Source organism: Xiphias gladius, chromosome 1 (assembly GCF_016859285.1).
Source record: "Xiphias gladius isolate SHS-SW01 ecotype Sanya breed wild chromosome 1, ASM1685928v1, whole genome shotgun sequence".
In the NCBI taxonomy this organism is placed as follows: Eukaryota; Metazoa; Chordata; class Actinopteri; order Istiophoriformes; family Xiphiidae; genus Xiphias; species Xiphias gladius.
Window position 1 is genome coordinate 433,926 of NC_053400.1, and position 21,936 is coordinate 455,861.

Below are 21,936 nucleotides of genomic sequence, written 5' to 3' on the forward strand. Positions count from 1 at the left end.
AAATCGTATGAAAAAATTAGGCTTTGAGGATACAGAATGCTGGCTAAAGATAGCAAAAAGCAGAGAAGAGGGCCAGAGAAAAAAGAGAGAGGAAGAACAGAGAGAAAAAGAGAAAGAAGAAAAGTTGCAAGAGCAACAAAAGGGAAAAGAACAGGAAACTATGTTTCACAGAAAAGAAGATGATGAGCGTGTAGTGGTAAAAAGGAGGCAGATGCCACAAAGGGCAGAGAAAGAGGAGGGAGCTAGTGGAGGACATGCACACGCACCAAAAAAGACACCCACTGAAGACATAAAGCAAAAACTTTACCCTGACATACCAGAGGAACCTCCTCTACCGGAGTATAGCACTGAACCGAGACACATGAGGTCGCAAAAAGGACCCAGCGTGTCGTGGTCTAAAAAATTAGGAAAACTATTTTCCCCACCTCCGTCAGCACCCCCCTCATTTGAGACTGTAGATGAATATCCAATGATAGAAGTTCCAAACCCACTAATGGGCCAAGACGATCAGATGCCCACAATGTTAGTGTATCGTACATGGACAGCAGATGACATAAAGAAAGCTGTACAAGGTCTCACCCCACATAAAGAAGACATAACTCAGTTCATAGAAGATTTTGATGACCTGAGACAATCATACCATCTCAATGGTAATGAAGTCCAGCAGGTGTGGATGACTGCCATGGGCAGTGACTGGCACCACGTGAGGGGAGATTGGAACCCTAGAGATAATCAGGGACGTCCCCTACCTCCTGACACACCAGAATTACAGCAGAGAATTGAAGGCTTGGCAAGAAGAGCCAGAGTATGTTTTCAGAGAAGAGCCAATTACACAGAGATAGGCAGGGTTAAACAAAAAGATGATGAGTCATTTGATGACTATAGAGTCAGGATGGCTATTGTTTTCAGAACCCATAGCGGTTTAGAAGACAATGGTGATGATGTAGGTGCATATAGACAGCAGTTGAAAAATGCACTACATGCAGGGGCGAGAGAAGGAATACATGGATGGGTTCAGAAACACTACATAAACCTGTCCACAGGGACGTTGGAGGAGTACATAAGTCATGCATTACACGCAGAGAAAGTGACTAGAGGTAAAAAGGACAAAAAGTCATCTGTAGAAACCTTCTATCAGGATGAGGGAGACGAAATATACTACCAAGGCCAAGGGAGGGGTAGGCAAAAAGGCAGGGGAGGATTCAGGGGAGGTTTCAGAAGAGGTTTTAAAGGAGGATTTATAGATCGCAGCCGAGGTCGTGGTATAGACAAGCGCAAAACAAATAAGTGCTCTGGGATGGAATGCTGGAACTGTGGCAGAGAAGGTCACATGGCACGTGAATGCCCAGGGCACAGCAATTCATCAACATGACTAGATGATCCAGGAAATGAGCCTCCCTTGGAAGCTGAGGAAAACAGTGATGAGGAGGTGGAACTAAATTTACAAGAGATTTTATCCCTTAACGAGACAAAACCAGAGATAACATTGTTGATAAATGGGAAACCTGTTACATTCCTATGCGATTCTGGAGCCTGCAGAACAACCTGCATAGAACTATTTCCAAATTACGCACCTAGTGGTCAAAAGGTGTCAGTGCGAAGTGCTAATGGACGCTTGTCCTACGTACCACAATCACAACCTGTTTGGATTAGAGATCCAAAAGGGCGATCGTGTCAATTGTCAATACTAATACTCCCAGACTGCCCAGTAAATCTCCTAGGCCGAGATGGCCTACTACAGCTGGAGCTTGCATTGGTTCCGACAAAAGAGGGTCACATGGCTGTTGTACGAAAAGAAGAATTGGCTCAAGGGAACATTTTTGTTCTCAGAGGGATAGGTCAACCTTATCACTATTACTCACTCGACATCCCTAACAAACCACCTCAGAAAACAGGGACAGCCCTGATGGCAGAAGGGAGAAATGCAATCAGAAAAGTTGAAAATGCAATGGCTGATGATGCATTGCATATCACAATGTGGTACCGAAACGCACCTGGCCCAGACCCAGAGTATGAGAAAAAACTGGCTGCAGTTACCCCTGCTACAGTCACAGTCAGTTATCTGTACTCAGATGCAGAGAATACAGCTGTTGCAGGCGTCACACTAACAGACAGAGTAGGGAAACTACTCAGAATGTGGACGCCTCCACACATCTCTCTGTACAAAGACAAAACCAAAACTTGGAAAGATTTGGGAAAAATAGTGCAGCAGGGCGAGCAAGCAACTGATTGGACTGCAACATCAGTAAACACTTGGTACAGTGACTCAACTGGTCTGACCAGGAAAGCCCTGTTCTGGACCATTCAAGTCCAAGAAGGAGTGCATCTACACTCCAATGCAAAAAAAGACTCAGAATGAAACCTAATGCTAACACAGGAAGAAGAAAGCCTGTTGGAAGCAATTCCTGTAGAGCTGTGGTCAAAAGGGTCCACTGATGTTGGTTTAATAAAAGGAGCACTGCCAGTTCAAATCAGACCAAAAACGGAGTACAGACCATGTGTAAAACAGTACCCCTTGAAACCAGATGCAAGCGAAGGCATAAAACCAGTAATAACTGATTTAATTGCTGCAGGAGTGATAATTAAGTGTGATGATTCCCCATGTAACACTCCTATATTCCCAGTCAAAAAGCAAGCACCGTCTGTAGGATGGCGCATGGTGCAAGATTTACAAGCAGTGAACAACGCAGTAATTCAAAGAGCTCCCTGTGTCCCAGATCCTTACACTCTCCTAAATACATTAAGACCAGATGCAAGGTTTTTCACTGTGGTAGACATCAGCAATGCCTTTTTCTCCATACCAATCGCGAAAGAGAGTCAATTTTGGTTTGCATTTACGTTTGGTGGACAGAGATACACATACACCAGACTGCCACAAGGGTACTGTGAAAGTCCCACAATTTACTCTCAAGTAATGAACGCTAGTATGGCTAAATTCACGCCTCCAGGGAAGAGCCAAATCCTCATCTATGTAGATGACGTGTTGTTAGCTTCCCCTGATAAAGAAACATGTAAAATAGATACATTGGCACTGCTGAAACATCTAGCACAAGAGGGACACAAAGTGAGCAAAAATAAATTACAGATGTGCAAACGCGAAGTTAAGTACTTAGGACACAATTTGAACGAAGGAGGGCGAACCATAGTGGAAGACAGAAAGACTGCAATCTTGCAGGCACCTAAACCTCAAACAAAAAAGCAAATGATGTCCTTCCTAGGCTTAACTAATTACTGTAGAAACTGGGTACCGAATTATGCTGAAATAACATCACCATTGAGTAAAATGATGTATGAGGAAGATCTCAAAATGACATCTCAGTTGAAATGGACTGCAGAAGCAGAGACAGCTTTCTGCACAATCAAACAAGTGTTAGTGTCTAGCACAGCGTTGGCCTTACCAGATTACAACAAACCGTTCATACAGATGGTAGACTGCAAAGGTCATTTCATGACCTCAGTTCTCGCACAGCAGCACGGTGATAAATTAAGACCAATAGCATATTTCTCATCGAAACTAGACAGTGTGGCCTGTGCACTCCCACACTGTGTGAAAGCAGTTATCGCTGCCTCTGTGGCTGTGGAAACAAGTGCAGTAATAGTACTGTTCCACCCACTAATATTAAAAGTTCCTCATGCAGTTTCGGCACTATTACTGCAAACTAGTATGACTTTCCTGTCGCCGGCTCGACATTTGTCGTGCATGGCCACATTGCTCTCACAACCACATCTGACAATAGAGCGATGTACAACACTGAATCCTGCAACGCTGATACCACTCCCTGAGGATGGTGAAAAACACGATTGTCAGGCGCTTGCAGAGTTTTCAGCTAAAAGCAGAGGTGATTTGAAAGACCAACCATTGAAAACAGGTGAAATAGTGTTCGTAGATGGTTCATCCAAAAAAGACAGCTTCGGCAAAACAAAAACAGGGTATGCGGTAGTGACCTCCAAAACAGTACTGAAAACAGGGGCTCTACCTTCACACTTCTCTGCACAAGCAGCAGAATTAGTTGCCCTAACAGAAGCATGTAAGCTTATGAAAGGTCGAGAAGTCACTATCTATACAGACAGCCAGTATGCCTATGCAACTGTACACTGCCGCTTCATAATACTGGAAAAACAGAGGTATGGTTACCTCAACAGGTAAACCAGTCACACATGCAGAGTTATTAAAAGAATTACTAAAAGCAGTACAACTACCCAAAACACTGGCAATCTGTAAATGTGCGGCACACACCGCAGGGAAAGATACTGTCTCGCTAGGAAATGCACTAGCAGATAAAAAAGCTAAAGAAGAAAGAGACAACTATGTTGTAACCGATGAATCAACTCCTTTAACAACTGACACACTGCGAGAAATGCAACAACAAAGTCCAGAAAATGAAAAACAGGTGTGGATAAAAAACGGAGCACAAAAACGCGATGACGTCTATGTATGACCAAACAATAAACCTATCTTACCAAAAAATCTCTACAAATGGGCAGCACTTTTGAGCCATGGTGTAACACATGTCTCAACAGGAGGGATGGTAGGACAGGTACACCAAATATATACAACCTATGGATTCATTTCCTATTCAAAAAATTATTGCAGAGCATGTTTAACCTGTGCTAAATATAATCCACAAGGGAATCTGCGTCCACGACGAGGACAGTTCCCTGCACCACAATACCCGTTTCAGGCAATACACATGGATTTCATTGAACTACACCAAAGTGAGGGAAAGAAATTTTGTCTGGTAATAATAGATGCATTCTCAAAATGGATTGAATTATTCCCAACTAAACATCCCGATGCGCTAACAGTAGCAAAGGCATTATGCAAAAACATTATTCCAAGATATGGAATACCTGAGAGGATTTACAGCGATAATGGAGCTCATTTTGTAAATCAGCTGATACGAAAAATAGGCACTATGTTCCACATTGACCTAAAGAACCATTGCGCTTATCATCCGCAAAGTGCAGGCTTAGTGGAGAGAGCGAATGGCACTATTAAGAATAGGTTAAAGAAATGTATGGAAGAAACAGGCAGACCATGGACTCAATGCCTAGATCTAGTGCAATTGTACATAAACATAACAAGTTCCGGAGGATTAACTCCATATGAAACTATGTTTGGACGACCGTACAGACTGCCACAATTTAAAAATGAATGGGAAACAGACACTGAAATGAATTTGGCTGATTACATGCGCAAAATGCTAGAAAAGCAAAAAGAGAAAGTAACTGACGAAGATTCCCCTGTCTCTTTGCAGGTACCACAATTAGTGAAACCAGGCGATTGGGTGCTAATCAGAAGCATTAAAAGGAAGCATTGGCACTCGCCCAAGTGGGAAGGTCCATATCAAGTGTTATTGACAACGCCAACAGCATTAAAGATAGCGGAAAGATCCACCTGGGTCCACTTAACACACTGCAAACGCGTCATTGCGGCCGAGGACACTGAACAGAAATAGCGAGCAGAAAACAATAGAGTGGACTTGACTGTCTAGAGGTCAGGTAAACTCGAAACTCAGAGAAGAAATTACAAGCCGCTAAATCTATAAGCAGTTACAGTCCCCACAATGACTCGACCGCATGTGTTGGCAGACCTCGCAATGTGCTATCTATTTCTGCTATCATTTATAGTAACATGTCCCCTGGTATGGTACTTTTGGGAACCTCCGTCGAAAAGAACAAATAGTATGGAAACAGTCAAAGTCCAAACGGAATCACTTCAACTTATCCGGCTCGAAGGACCAAGTTAATGTCAGGTTCAAACAACCTAAAACAGATATAAGCACAGAAATGAGGCAGGACACAGAGTGGTGAGGTTAAATACTTGCAAGGAGAACGGACAGAGAGTGGTCAGTTACAATCTCCAACCCGCTCTGAGTTTCTCAGCCGTCTACCTTGCTCTTTTGTTTCCATAGGGTGGTTCGTATGTTGGCATAGCTACACAATCTCATCTGAGGAGCAGGGTGCCTCCTGCCCGTCTCAGGGACGGGTCAAGAAACAAAAACAAAGGAAGAGGGAATATATCTTATCTTTATTGGGGGTAACTGCCTTGCAGCTGCGGTACCTCCTTGTGCAGAATTCTCAAGGGTGCAGATAATCAAAGAGAAATAGCAAAGCATGGGATAATTGGGATAATTTATGTACATTCTTCTAACACCAAGATCCAACAAGACAAGGACAGAGACAAGTCTCTTGTCCGATGCAAGTAGAAGGTCATTTGTAACTTTCACCAGTGTGGTCTCTGTGCTATGATGCACTCTAAATCCTTACTGAAAATAAACAATTGTCATATAAAAAGTCACACAACTGGTTGGCGACAGCTTTCTCAAGAATCTTAGAGACAAAGGGAAGGTTAGATATGGGTCTATAGTTGGCTAAATCATCTGGATCAAGAGTATGCTTTTTAAGAAGAAGCTGTTTAATTACAGCTGTTTTAAAGGGACTGTGGTAAAGTGTATACGTGACACAATCAACCAACGAATGATGGTTTTTACTGCATTAAAGGGGCTGATTGTTTCAAGTTTCTTTTTCACAATGGCAGAGACAAGAGAGCTGAAAGCATCAAAAAACATAACAATTCCAAAGGCTACAAGGCAATCACCAAAGATCATGAAATTCCTGTTTCAACAGATCATAATCAATATTATCAAGAAGTTTCACAGTCATAAAACTGTTAAAACGTTTCCAGGACGTGGTGCTAAGAAGAAACTGTGACCAAAAGCCCACATCCAGCAGAACAAAAGAATGGTTGAAAAGGAAAAGATGGACTGTTTTAAATTGGCCAGCAATGAGTCCTGACCTAAATCCCATTGAAAACCTTTGGAGAAAGCTGAAATCTGCCATTGCAAAAAGGACTCCTGCAAACTTAAAAGAGCTTGAATATATAGCAACGGTAAGAGTGGCAGAATCTGCCAGCAGACAGGTGCAAGAAACTTCTAGATGGCCACAAGAAACATTTAGAGAATGTCATTGTTTGGGATATATTTTGTGTTTGTATTATTTCACTAGTTTTATGTTTTTTCTCTTGTTCAGTAACCTTGGACATTTTATGAATATATTTTTATTATAAAAAATTGGTTCATTTGCATTTTTTTCTGAAGACATTTTAGATTATGTACTTAAAATTAGGGGGTGCCGGTAATTTCAACCAATCTTTTTAAAACATACTTTTATCGCAGAGTTTTCGTAATTTTACTTGAGTTTTATTGATTGTCATTTCCTTAGTGACAATATAATTATTTTTATTTCTTTTATTTGCTTCTTGCTTTATCAGAATTCGTTTTTATGAACAACTTGTTTTGAAGTTGCTGCCTTGTGTGAAGCACTGTGTGAGTTTAGTAAAGTGCTCTCCAAATAAAGCTTATTCTTATTCTTATTCTCATTGTGTTCACACATTTAGTTTAAGGGATGTGTGATGACATTTTGATGGCCAGTGGCAGTCCACTTCTCTGTATTGTGTGTTTAGTTTAGGCTAGGACATACACAATATAGCTGGGGTATTTAAAAATACAGTATATAGCCTGTTGTTGAAGCAAAGTAATTACCCCTGAGGGAGATGTTTCTTTTCCGGACAGGAGTGCTTATTTTGTTCTCTTCTGCCTGAGGTTTGGGCAGGTGACCTGCCACCTCTTCTTTTATTTCCTTCAAGTAGTGTAGACATACAATCAGCATATTGCATCCACCTACTAATACAGGCCTCAACTTCAAAAGAAAACCCAACAATTAAAAAGAAAGTAATAAATGATAGTTGACAAAAACATTGTTTGTGTGGACAAGAGAAACACAGTAAAACATGAAAGTAACATAATAGAAGCACAAACTGATTCTCAGAATTTTTGGAAATTTGCTTCAAATTTGAGCAGCACTGGAAAATTAATGTAAGTCAACTGACCAGTTATGAACACTATGTCAATGCAGAAAGTACCTTAAAATGAAAAACATACAATAAACAAGTTGTAGAGATGTACAGTAAACAGGTATCTGTCCCTGATAGATGATTCAAGATTTATCTAGATACAGTTTACACTCCCCAGTCTGATACAAAAACAATAGAGATAAACTCTTCATTACAATCAAATGGTTCAATATGATTTTACAAGATGTTGCAGATCAGTTATGCAAGGTGATTACACACACACTCACACACACACACACACACACACACACAAGCACGCACACAGACACACACACAGAATTTTACTGACAAAATATTTTCCATTCCTCGGCACAGCCATCAATTCAAATTAACCCTAGGCAAAGGATAATCAAACCGGAGCTGTGTGTGTGTGTGTGTGTGTGTGTGTGTGTGTGTGTGTGTGTGTGTGTGTGTGTGTGTGTGTGAGCATGTGTGTGTCTGTGGGTGAGTGGGTGTGCACAGGTGTGTGTACATAGTCATTCAATATTGATATTGCAGGAAAAAACCTTCACCTGGCCAGATGGGTTCAGATTGTCTTCCACATGATCTTTAGTCTTTAATAATACACTATGCAACTATGCAAGTTCAATGAAAAGTAAAATTTTGTACATTAAAAACAGAAAACAATAAACCGAGGGAGGAAAATTGACTCAGTTTTACATGAATTTTTATATCATTACTCTCCTCCTTCAGTGGGACTTGTGGTACCATCATTCAACACAAACACATAATATCACACTGAACACATTTACCACAAATTTAGATTCTTTAGAGGGCGGATGCACACTGCGCTCAGTATGTGCAGATTTTTGGAAAAAAGGCTCTGTTTCCCTTTTTTTTGCATCCCCTGTTAATCTGAATAGCAGCAGCTAAGTGTAAGGTACCTCGAGAGCATTCCTAGTCTTCAATAATACACTACACAATACTCAGAGTTCAATGTGAATTAGATTTATTGTATATTGAAATAGAATACAATAAACTGAGCTGTTCCTGGGAGCAACTGAACTGTCTCAGATGTACATCCATTTTTACATCATTACTTTCTCCACCTTCTGTGAGCCTTATTGTAAGTACACTTCCTTGACCTGGCTTTGACTGTGATACTACTGTTACATCTATTTGGGAGTTTCTCATCATGATTAGCTACTTTCTGAAAATGAATAGTGTCTACATTCCTCAATAGCTGATATCTCCATGGGAGTTGGACATCAAAAGCATTTTTGTATTCCTTGATTTCATACACCATTATATTCTGAAACACCCCTAATGTAATAAAAAAAAAAAAAACTGTTCCAATTAATTGCATACACCATAATATTTCAAAACAAGCACGTTCTTTTATTGTTCCTCCCTTCAACACTCTTGATTCTCAGATTCTGTTTTGTAATGGTAATTTACTGAACACATATGGAATAAAAAAAGAATAAATGGTCATAATTCGTAGAATATGAAAATAAATTTCCCACAGTATGTTAGTTCATATCTGACCTGAGAATGAACGAATGAATGAATAAATGAATGAATGAATGAATTATTTTTTTTCTATTCAAGTTTCATGTCCCTAAAGGTGTCCACACATTATATTACACATAAAATATAACAGATTACACATACAATTCTTTCATTCTTTAATAGTGGGCATTTAACAAAAACTGAGCTACCCTAAATTCTCAAATGGTGACCTTTAATTTATTCTGATGCAGAAAACTAGGCCTTTATTTCCAATTTTTCGCAGTTAATGCAAACTGAAAACCTCATCCATGTTTCGAGTTGTCTTGATAGATTGACAATAATGAAATTCCACAGCATTTATTTCATCAAAAAGAGTCATGTCAAGTGTTCCATTTCTCTTTTTCCTCAATCCAAGTTAGCTACCATGAATGAAACTTAAAACTTTGACAAACTCATCATCTATAGAATTTTGAAATTAAAAGTCTTGTAGCCTTCCCTTTATAGGTACAGTCCTGGTTGAAATTATTGGCACCCTTGAATTATAAGTAGAGAATTTAGAATATCTTCAGAAGTAAATGCAAATTAACCAATTTTGTATAATCAAAATATTTTAATAAAATGTCCAAGGTTACTGAACAAGAGAAATAAAAACTTGCATAATAGTGAAATAATACAAACACAAAATGTACCCCAGACACAATTATTGGCACCCTTCACTAATATTTGGTTGCAGAACCTTTGGTAACAATGACAGCCTCTGAACGTTTCTTTTAGCCATCTAGAAGCTTCTTGCACCTGTCTGGTGGTAGTTTCTGCCTCTCTGCCATTGCTATGCATTCAAGCTCTTTTAAGTTTGCAGAAGTCCTTTTTGCAATGGCAGATATCAGCTTTCTCCAAAGGTTTTCAGTGGGATTTAGGTCAGGACTCACTGCTGGCCATTTTAAAACAGTCCATCTTTTCCTTTCCAACCATTCTTTCGTGCTGCTGGATGTGTGCTTTGGGTCGTTGTCCCACTGAAAGATCCAAGACCTTCGCCTCAAATCAAGTCTTCTGACCCTCTGTAACACATTTCAGGCTAAAGTGCCCTGGTAATCTTCTGATTTCATCATCCATTTGATATGCCTCCAGTACCAGAGGCAGCAAAGAAGCCCCACAGCATGATAGAACCTCGACCATGTCTTACTGTAGGTAAGGTGTTCTTTTAAGCACTACATTCCAAAAGACCTCTACTTTAGTTTCATCTGTCCATAGAACATTTTCCCAGAAAGACTGTGGCTTATCTATGAAAGTTTTTGCAAACATTAGTCTTGCCTTTTTATGCCTCTCTTTCAGCAGTGGTGTCCTCCTTGACCTTTGCCCATGGAGCCCTACTTGGTTTAGTGTGCGGCATATGGTACGGGCTGAAACCACCACTCCAGTTGAGCGTACATTTTATGTCTCTATTTTTTATTTCACTATATGAAAGCATTTTTTTTGATGTTGTTCAAGTGAGTGATATTATTAAATATTCTGATTATACAAAACTGGTTATTTTGCATTAATTTCCGAAGATATTCTTAATTTTAAACTTAAGATTCAGGGCGGCCAATAATTTCAATCAGGACTTTAGGCTTTTAAATTTGGCTACAGGAAATTTAACCCCCCCTCTTAGTGTTTTTTCACCAGCCTTTAATAGCAACAGGCTTTTATTTGTTTGTGCTGGCAACACCCCAGCTATTATTTGAAAGTCGGGGTCCCTGACTGTTCGAGTCCGATGTTCTCAAACACTCAAAACAAGGACAGTGTGAAAAATTATGAAATGTCAAACGCTTTGTACATAAACATGCATTTTAGATAAACTGGTCATATCAAACAGACTGGGATTTCTGTCATAAATTTTCAGGAAAAGCTTAACTTTAAGATCATGATAAACCCTACAGCAGTAATTAGTTCACAGTTACAGGCCTGCACATTCCACACCATTTCATTTCATATTCTGAATGCTGGGTACATAAATGTGGGTAGCAGCAGTTGCACTGTCAGATTTTTGAGATCCTAAATTCTGAATTTCCTAATCTCTTAGAATTTAGCAACTTTGATTGCCAAAGCTCTAAACTGGCCATTGGCAGACGTGTTTTACAATCCGATCAAAGACCACGGTTTTTGATTGATGAACACAGATTTCTTCATGTGTAAATGCAAAAGTGTGTAAAGGAGCATTAGCCCATGAACATAGAGCTTTTATCTGCTTAATGTCACCTTTACTGCCTTTCATTTCACCTCACTGTGTTTACAGGTTTTTTGACAGTTCCAACGAGGGCTTCAGGAACTGGGAATTCATGACGGTTCATTTTTGGGGTGAGAGGGCAGAGGGCACATGGACTCTGGAGATTATTGACTCACCATCGAAACAACGCAACACTGAGGTGCTGGGTAAGGTCCAACAACACGTACACAGTCAGGCACACATTTATATTTAGAATTTGCCCTTACATTTAAAGCTTATGTCTTTATTTGGAGCAGCCTACAAAAAGCTTTATAATGATTATTATTATGATTGTTATTTGGCACAGGCAACCTAAAAGAATGGACACTGGTCCTTTATGGCACAACTCAAAACCCTTACCAGTCCTACAGAATGCAGCACTCCCGTTCAAGGATGTTGGAGATCCTAGTCCCAGAGGAGCTGCTGGAGGAGCGAGAGCTCCAGCTGGAGGAGGAGGATGAGTACAATGGTGAGGGAATACAAAAAGTCACATACTTCCTAACCTCCACATCTGAACTGAAATACATAATGTTACAGTTACCAATAAAATCTAATTAAAATTTGGTTTTGAGGTTTTGTCAGGCAGTCTGCACTCTTAGCTTATTTCCAGTAATAAATGAAAAATGAATTATATAGTACAGAGATGGCTGGTAAGATATGAGAAAATATTTTTTTTTGTAGAATCAAAAATGACATAAAGAAAATAAATCATTTATATTTCCATATAACAGACAGACATTGACTTATTATCAATGTGTTGTTCATCAAGGACCATGCCACGGTGAATGTGGAGACCAGGGCTGTGATGGACCAGATGCTGACCACTGCCTCAACTGTGTCTACTTCAGCTCAGGCAGCTTGAAAAGTGGCAGGTAAGAGCTGAAACAGAAGCAAACGAGGTAAAGTAGAAAATCACACCAGCTTCCATGCTGATCATTGCTTTAGGCACACATACTTCAGAAAATAACTGGGTTGGCCATGAGGCTGTACTAATTAATATTTTTATATTAACAATGGATCAGTTGACTGTGTAATATGAAACAGGTTGTGACAAACCCACAGGGAATTATCACCAACTCTGAATTTTATTTCATTTTAGCTTCTTTTAGCTCATTGTTTTGGTTTTTCAGCGCAAGGATCCAACTCTCATCAGTTGCAGTTTTGCTGTTTTCACCAAAAGATTGATTGAATGGTTCTTTGGCTTCGTCTCCAAAATTTACCAATGAAGTCCATGATCAGCTGTAAACTATCTCTCTTTGCACGTCCCTGTATGTGTGTCTAGATCCTGTGTGAGCCAATGTCCACTGGGTCACTATGAGGACATAGCATCTCATCGCTGTAGACGCTGCTATAAAGGCTGTGAGAGATGCGCTGGTCAGTCAGCTGGAGACTGTTTCTCTTGTCAAAGAGGTTTTTACCTCAACACACTCAACTCCAGCTGCATCGATACCTGCCCCACAGGTTTCTTTGCTGACGAGTGTAAGTCAACACATTCGTAGTGTAGACCGAACTCAGTTGTTTCTTAATTAAATATGTGATTATGTACCAGTCATATAAATCAGGGGTTCGCAAATTTTTTTGCTTGGACCATTCTTTTAGATTGTCAGATTGGCCGGGGATGTGTTAGGGGGGGTGTGGTTATTGATGGTCCCTGTTTTATTTTTGCTATTCCACTGATTGGTAGTTGGTGGTCAAAATGTGCCTGCATAAGACAGGGAAGAAGACTGCTAACTAGCTAACATGAATGTAAATAATGCAGGTGTTTCAAAATATTCAAAAACCTGGCTTTTATATTTTATGAGGAAGAAAAAAAGATTCAATACGTTTGTTAAACCTCAAGGTGTGTTTTGGTGAGAAACACTTAATTTTATTTAGAACTTTTAACAAAAGCCGACAGGGTACTAAGTATCATCACTGGTCTCTAAGTGAATCGTTATATTGATTTAATCTGTAGACTGTGGAAATTTTGTGCGTGAATAAAGGACATGAGACACCAGTAATTTTTTTTATACCTCCACGCTGACAACAACCGTAGCCAGAGGCATTATGTTTTCAGGTTGTTTGTCCATACGTATGCCTTTCTGTATGTCTGACCATACGTCCATCCGTATGTATGTCCCATTCTCGTGAACACAATATCTCAGGAACACCTTGACGGAATTTCATTAGAACTGGCACAAATGTTCACTTGGCCTCAAGGATGAACTGCTTAGAGTTTGGTGGTCAAAGGTAAAAAGGTCAAGGTCACTGTGACCTCACAAAAATCATTTTCGGATATAACTGTAAAGACAGATAGAATAGTACTCATAGTTGAACTTTGAGTACTAACAAAGTTCTTTAATGTAGTTGGGGGTTTTTGTTTATAGTCTGGCAGGGATGACTTGTGTTCCTGAATGTACAAATGGAACCTTTTTCCATCTGGAAGAAATGATGTGCAGCCCATGCCATTCCTCTTGTTGGACTTGTACAGGTCAGTGTGTTTGCCAGATATGTGCAGTTTCTACGGTGCCTTCACAAGAATTATCGTAGTAGCAGAAATAAAACCTCTCATTGATAAGGCAAATGCTGATTCAGAAACCTGAGCCAAACAAGACCTTTGGTCTAGTAGACAAAGTTAAAAAGACTCAGGTATACGTGTGAATATATTTCAACCATCTCTTTCCAAAAGCATAGGTTTTGATCTTGCATGACATTAAATTTCATATCTGTGTTTCCCAGGACCAGGTAATGAGGGGTGTGTACAGTGTGCTGAGGGCTACCTGCAGCAGGAGTGGAAGTGTATGCAGACCTGTTCTCCTGGCTACCACTCTGGAGAAGCAGCAGGAGTCCCTCACAAGATGTGTCGAAGGTGAGTAATCCTTATTCTCACAAATATCACCGATTCAACCCTGCATCATTTTAAAATGCTTTTATTACACTACAACTGTAGCCAGCTGAAACCTATTTTATATCAGTAAAGGTGTAATGGTTTTTTTGTTCTTTTATCACAGTTACATTTGAATAGTACACCTGAAATAAATTTTCTGTCACAAAGGAAAGAAGATTACATCACTTCACTTGTATTTTCATTTAAAAGTAAATTTAATGATAATTTTGCCGGTTTATTATCCCCAAGTAACTCTTTTTATAAAAAGAAATGGAACAAATGTGTTTGTTCAGGATTTGATGTTTTCTGCTCTGTTCTACTCTTTTTATGTCGCTCTGTGCCTCCAGTTGGTTGGAAAACTGTCTGAGCTGCAGTGGCCCTGGAAAAACTTGCACCAAATGCAAGGAGGGTTATAGTCTGGTCAGCAGGACCTGTATTGTAAATGCATTGTGTAATAATGGTGAGTTTGAAATTATGACCTATATCAGCTATATTCACTGTACGCGTGACATAGGGCACCTTTACTGGCAGTACTGGAGGATCTCAGTTCTTAGCTGCTGTGAACGACCTCCATACAGCTTGTTGTCTTCCTGGAACAAACTGTACAGTTTATTTCTGAGTTGTTTTTTTTTTTTGACTGAACTGGGAACTGAACATTTCCCTAATAATATGTTTTATCCCTTTTATGTTTAGATAATGTCAGCTAACTAAGACGAGTAAAAAAAATCACCTCCCTGTCTAGCAAACCCATCTGATTTGCACAGAAAAATACTTAAAGGTACCCTGCAGAGTTTTTGACCTCTAGATCTGCTATAGAACAATGTTTTTATCATGCATGGGATGATTAACATCCTACTTCATACTATTTTGCAGATAAACAGGGGGTGGTGCTATCACGCCAACAAATGTTGCAATATTCTAACGAAGGCAGTGAAGATAGTGCTGGAAGGGTCGAATTATAATTGGTATATACCAGGGGGAAATATACCATTTCAAGTATTTTGAGTATTTCGAGTATTGTCTTTTGCACCTTTCATGTCACAAGAGAGCATTAACGTAATACAGTATGACAGTGTCAAGTGGAAGTAAAACAATATATTTCATTATCCTCCAAAATATGAGGCTGCAGGCTGCATAAAGTTGAGAACTTATGAAATCAAGAAGTGTTTTTCTTAACTTACTGTGTCAATTGTGTTGATGCTATTTGTGTATGTGTGCTGCAGGCAGCAGGATACAGGAATAATGTCCACAGGCTAAAAGGCTAACAAGGATTAAGTTTACTGTCAGACTGTGGTACATGAGCGAAACTGGTGAGCCATGAAGCTCCCACTCGGTCTCTTTGGCATACAGGCTGCAGTTCAGCTTGTACAGGAAGTGTCGAGGGCAGCCAGTTTGTACAAGAGCTTGTATCAGCAACAGTCGAGTCGAGTCAAGTACACAGGTTTGTAATACTGAATGGTGTCAGTAGCGAGCCTATACAACTACGATAAGCCCTGAGGGGAAAACATGTTAGTCAGTCACTACCTGCACTGCTTAAAGCTAAACTTTGTCACACAGTACACATAAGTGTGTTGACTCTGTTTAAGGTTATAATGCTTTCATTAAATGGCTGAGAATTAGTTTGGTAACATGTAAAAGGAGAGCAGGCGGGAGAAGGTGATACTGGAATACAGGAATACTGCTATTACCTGGAGGCAGTACGTACCAGGGTAAACTGGATTCGTAGCAAACTCACAAAAATACCAGTGGAAATGACTCGGTCGTTCATTTCTGCACTAAGTGAAGAAGAAGAAATACAGACCGCACAAAAACCTGGAGGTGGCTTTTTATTGGGACCTCAATAAGACCTCAGCCAGGTGTAAATGACATCTGTACAGGGTGAACACATCTTAAGAAAAAAATTTGTCCCACAAGTTGAAAGGTCATCTAACTCCAACTGTTCATCTTTTCTACGGATGAGCACTTCCTCTGCAAAGTTAACATAAGTAGAACCCCTCATAATACAGCAGCATGCTGAATTTTCATATTGGGATCCAATATTTTTTCCACAGTCCAGCAAAAAAATTTAAAACACTTATTTATTAATACCCAGTGTAAATGCAAAGGCCCCCATGAGCAGATCTCATTATCCAGATAGTGTATCCAGATATGGCTTGCATGTTAATACCAGTAAGTTATGTACTTTTCGGAAATAATGTTCAGAATTTACCTCTGGTTCTGTACAGTGTGTTAGTTTGAGTCATGCATAATTTCAAGATTTTCCAAAAAATGGTTGTCAATCATTGTTATCAATTTTCTCAAAAAATTAAGTAAAAGTTTAATACAAAGAAGATTTAATATCCCTTGGCACTGTAACAGGGATCAGACAGTAAAGTTCTTGTGCTCAAGCCCTCATTTATTAAGCCAATTCTCTACCTCTGCTCTGCTCTGTCAGCTGATGAGGTGTTCTGTGACATGTTCAAATCCAACCGTCTCGGTGAGAAAAAGCTTTATCGTCAGTTTTGCTGCCGTACCTGTCTGATGAATGGATGAGGAGCCAAACACCTCCAGACACCTCCTTCTCTCTTACTCTCAATCAATGTTAAAAAGGTGATAACAATTGAAGTGTTATCATTTGTTAAACCTAATTTACTCACATTTATAAGGAACTAAAATTACTTTAAATTTGTGCTATTCAACCTACTGTAAGAGGGCATTAAACTTTTTATGGCTAATATCTCACTTCTCACTTCAGTTGTTTTTCTGCAGGTTGCTGAAGGCTGGTGTGATTTTCAAAGATCTTTTTAAAATGAGTATGTGGAATGTGTAAATCAAACGTGTATTGTACTGAACATGAACAAAACTGCATTATAATGAATGAAATACTGTTTAAAACCACTGTTTTATTCAAATATAAAGAGGAATGGAGTAAGCACTCACTATAAAGTAGATTATTTTAATTACCAGGAGAGACTCAATCGAAGGGGAGGCCCTATTGGATTTCTTTGCCATAGTATGCATAATAGGGAAAGCTGAACAAAATGTAAAAGGAGCCTTTGGTGATTAGACCCATTGAGACGTCATCATGGGGTAGTCACCATGAGCAGTACAGGAATATCCCTCGATGGAGTCTGACACTGGTGGTGGTGTAGAAGAGGTGAGTGATGGATGAAAATGTGGATGGACGTGATGTAGCGGGATTATGAAGAACTCAATGGAGGACCCATGGACTGATGAAAAGAATGAAGGAGGAGGGCTGCATTGGTCTGACACTGAAATAACAGTTCACAGCAGCAGAGAGCGCAACAGTTTGAGGATGAGATGATTGGCTCACAGAGGTTGTGGCAGAACTTGATTGGTTTAACTGAGAGAGTGAACATCCTGTCAGCTGACTGAGTTGAAACCAAGAACACACACACACACACACACACACACACACACACACACACACACACACACACACACGTAAACAGAGTAAGCATGAAGCTAGTCTTCCTGAATGAACTTAAGCTTCATTTCAAGTTTATCAAATTAGTTTAACATTCTCTACAATTTCATGATTATGACTGAATTACTATTTTATTTTTTTACTCCATTAATTTACAGTCACATATCTTATGGAACATTGAATTTAATAAGCAAAATCAACATAATTTAAAAAGCCACCAAGGTGCACATAAGAATTAAATTAATCAGAAGGGTTAGTCAGGAGGTCTGCAGGTTGGACAGGGCAGAACCATGCTCTGAATGGTGGTGTTACTTCAGCACTTCAGTATCATCATTCCGTGTTCAGTTACTTCGTTCAGCTTTCTGAGATATTTTAATGGCCCGAACTTGCTTTGTGTAAACATTTCTAATAAGTTTGCGCCACACAATGCACTGCAAACTGTAGTATGGTGGTTTAACATTCTCTAACTGTTGCTCCCTATGACAAAGCCTGAGCAAAAAATGTCAGATGTGATAAACAGTAAAGATTCAGGGCTTTACTGAAAACAATTGGAGCTTAAGCCTTGTAAGCCTACCTGTAACGATGCCTATGCTTTGAGTGTTGCTGATTTAATAATTAGTATAATGTTATAGAGAAATACCAGTATTTGAAATCACGTTTCCAGGGTCTTTTCAGGAGGTCATGGTGTATGGAAGACTGTGCACACACATTGAATATCTTTTCCTAATCTTTACCATACAGTTTTAGTTGCCTCAACTTGAAACAAAGGTATTCCTGAGGTATCTTCATCCCACCAATAGAAAAGAAATTAGAACTGAATGCACTGACAAACAACCTATTTTGATGTTTCGGTATGCACACAGGACTTTCACTACGTCTTGTTTAAAAATGACCTTCTCACTGCGAATAAACCACGTCAAAATTACTTTGAAGGGAACATCGTTGCCATCCTTTTATCCAGTTGAAATCCTTCTAAACCTTCAAGTTGTTTGAAAACCACACAGGGAGACACGAGAAAATGTTCACTACTACTTGTTTAAAATGACCTTTTCACTGCGACGAAGCCACAACATCAATGTAAGCTGTCTTGAGGAGAAACGTTCACAGACCTTTCAAATGAAGCAGTTTTGACTTCATATCCAGCTATAATTCTAATCTTCCTCAGAGTCAAATCAAACCATCGTTCAAGGCTCAGTTCTTCAGTTGCATAACATCGTTGCCATCCTTTTATCCAGTTGAAATCCTTCTAAACCTGCAAGTTGTTTGAAAACCGAACAGGGAGACACGAGAAAACGTTCACTACACCTTCTTTAAAATGACCTTTTCACTGAGACGAAGCCACAACATCAATGTAAGCTGTCTTGAGGAGAAACGTTCACAGACCTTTCAAATGAAGCAGTTTTGACTTCATATCCAGCTATAATTCTAATCTTCCTCAGAGTCAAATCAAACCATCGTTCAAGGCTCACTTCTTCAGTTGCATAACATCGTTGCCATCCTTTTATCCGGTTGAAATCCTTCTAAACCTTCAAGTTGTTTGAAAAACGCACAGGGAGACATGAGAAAACGTTCACTAGAACTTCTTTAAAATGACCTTTTCACTGCGACGAAACCACAACATCAATGCAAGCTGTCTTGAGGAGAAACGTTCACAGACCTTTCAAACGAAGCAGTTTTGACTTCATATCCAGCTATAATTCTAATCTTCCTCAGAGTCAAATCAAACCATTGTTCAAGGCTCACTTCTTCAGTTGCATTTTTCTATGTATTAAAAGAAAAGCTAAAACCTTTTAGTTGAATGTGCCTTTGTTTTTTGAAAAGGCCCATGAGTATATTTGAAGGCTTAAAGTTATACTTTGTTAAAACTTACTCTCTGCTTAACAATCAAAACTATTTTGTGTATTAGTAAAATATGTACACAAAGTAAATTCATTACATCGTGGCCATCGTTTTTATCCAGTTTAATGCTTCCAAGTCTTAAAATTGTTTGAAAACCGCACAGGGAGACACGATAATGTTAACTGCTTCTTGTTTAAAATGACCTTTTCACTGGGACTAAACTACAACAACTAAATATGCTGTGTTGAGGGGAGATGTTCACAGACATTTCAAATGAACCAATTTTGACTCCATATTGAGCTATATTTTTATCTTTCTAAATTATACAGTGTTTTCCAAAACACTAGTATGTATCGTATATTAGTAAAATTTGTACACACACTCAGTTAAAAACATCATGAACATCCTTTTTATCTAGTTTAATGCTTCCAACCCATAAAGATGATTTAAACCGCATAGGGACACATGATAAAACGTTCACTACTACTTGACCTTTTCACTGCGACAAAGCACAACTAAATATGCTGTGTTGAGGGGAAATGTTAACAGACATTTCAAATTGGGCAATTTTGACCTGATATTGAGCTATATTCTTATCTGCCTAAAGTATACAGTTTGTTTTTTTTAATCATTGTGGAAAGAGTTGACAGTTTACGCCAATATTATTTTCACATGGAGCGTCTTTGTGCGAATGGATTCAGAAGGAACATTTGATCTCTTCTGAGAAGATTTATATAGAAGCTCCCATTAGATGTATCATTGTTAATAGGTTTTTCTGAATTTTTTAATTTACTAGATTGTAATGTTGTTTTCTAAGAACCTTTTGGGTAGAAAAGACAGCTGAAAACTAACACTTTCTTCAAATTTACTCTCTCTCTAGGCATGAACATTAAAATCAATTTTTGTTATGTTCTGGGAAAATGAGAGAGAGTGGCTGAACCATTTTATACTTCATTATTTGTTTATTTTGTTAGGTATTTCAATGTAAATTTGTTTAAAATGCATGCTGAGTAGATTTGACAGCAAATTCATTCTCTGTGAATTAACCTTGAAATTAATATATGTTGTGTATTAGTAAAATTTGTACACAAAGTAAGAGCGAAACATCGTCAATATATTTATCCAGTTTAATGTTTCTAAATCTTAGAGTTGTTTTGAAACCGCATTGGGAGACACAATAACGTTAACTATTTCAACTATTTACAACATTTTTACTGTGATAAACCACAAATTCAAGATACGCTGTGTTTAGGGAAAATATTTGCTGACATTTCAATTAAACCATCTTTGACTTGATATTTAGCAAAATTCTTATCTGCTGAGTAGATGTGACTGCTGAAATTTACACTGTGTTCATAGTCATTCTCTCTCTCTGTGACTGAACCATAAAATATATGTTCTGTATTAGTAAAACGTGTACACAAACTCAAATCATGTTGCCATCATATTTATCCAGTTAATGTTTCTAAGACTTAAAATAAAGCTAAACCTTTTAGCTTAAAAATTCAACAATTATGAAACTTGTTCAATCATTAAGTACCTAAAGAAATGTAATGTTTCTAAACCTTGAAGTTCTTTGAACAAACTGATGGGTCGAGATGACAACTATCATTGTGTTTAAAATGACCTGTTCACTGCAACAGAACATCACAATCAAAATATGATGTGTTGAGGGAAAATGTTTACAGAAATGTATATCAAACCATGTTTGACTTGATATTAATCAATTATTTTACTAAACTAAGTTTTTTTATAAACCATTCTGGGAAGACGAGACAATTGGAGCTTCTTGCTGCAAATGTACATCAACATAATTATTTGCTCTGTTCTGGGAAAATGCATACATAAACTCCGGTCAATCCACCTTTGCCTATATACTTCTCTAAATTCTTACGTTCCTAAACTGTCATTTAAATAACCTCTAAGGTAGAAAACACAGCTTTAACTATCAATTTGTTCAAATGTATTCTTTCTCTGTGAATGAATATTAAAATAACCATTTGTGGTGTTTTGGGAAAAATTTTTCTCTCTGTAAAAATTTTCCCAAAAACATCACAAATGTTGAAAGTCAAAACTTTTTATCCATTATATTTAATTTAATTTTTTATGTTACTTAAGTGTAAACTTGTTTTAAAAGCCTGCTGGGAAGATTTGACTGCTAAAATAATATTGTGTTCAAATTCACCCTCTCT

The 21,936-nt window shown here is 38.6% G+C and overlaps 1 protein-coding gene across 1 annotated transcript in view; it reads left to right on the forward strand.

The window, feature by feature from the left end:
- The window catches only part of pcsk6 (proprotein convertase subtilisin/kexin type 6), a 30,785-nt gene extending 13,496 nt beyond the window's left edge, over nucleotides 1–17,289 (forward strand). The window contains 11 exon segments of the mRNA XM_040126254.1: nucleotides 10,479–10,555; nucleotides 10,703–10,760; nucleotides 11,643–11,779; nucleotides 11,920–12,081; nucleotides 12,382–12,484; nucleotides 12,895–13,091; nucleotides 13,212–13,234; nucleotides 13,959–14,082; nucleotides 14,331–14,460; nucleotides 14,826–14,938; nucleotides 16,913–17,289. Of these exon segments, the coding sequence (XP_039982188.1) occupies nucleotides 10,479–10,555; nucleotides 10,703–10,760; nucleotides 11,643–11,779; nucleotides 11,920–12,081; nucleotides 12,382–12,484; nucleotides 12,895–13,091; nucleotides 13,212–13,234; nucleotides 13,959–14,082; nucleotides 14,331–14,460; nucleotides 14,826–14,938; nucleotides 16,913–17,010 (1,222 nt within the window). The 3' untranslated portion in view covers nucleotides 17,011–17,289.
- Nucleotides 17,290–21,936: the final 4,647 nt, after the last annotated feature.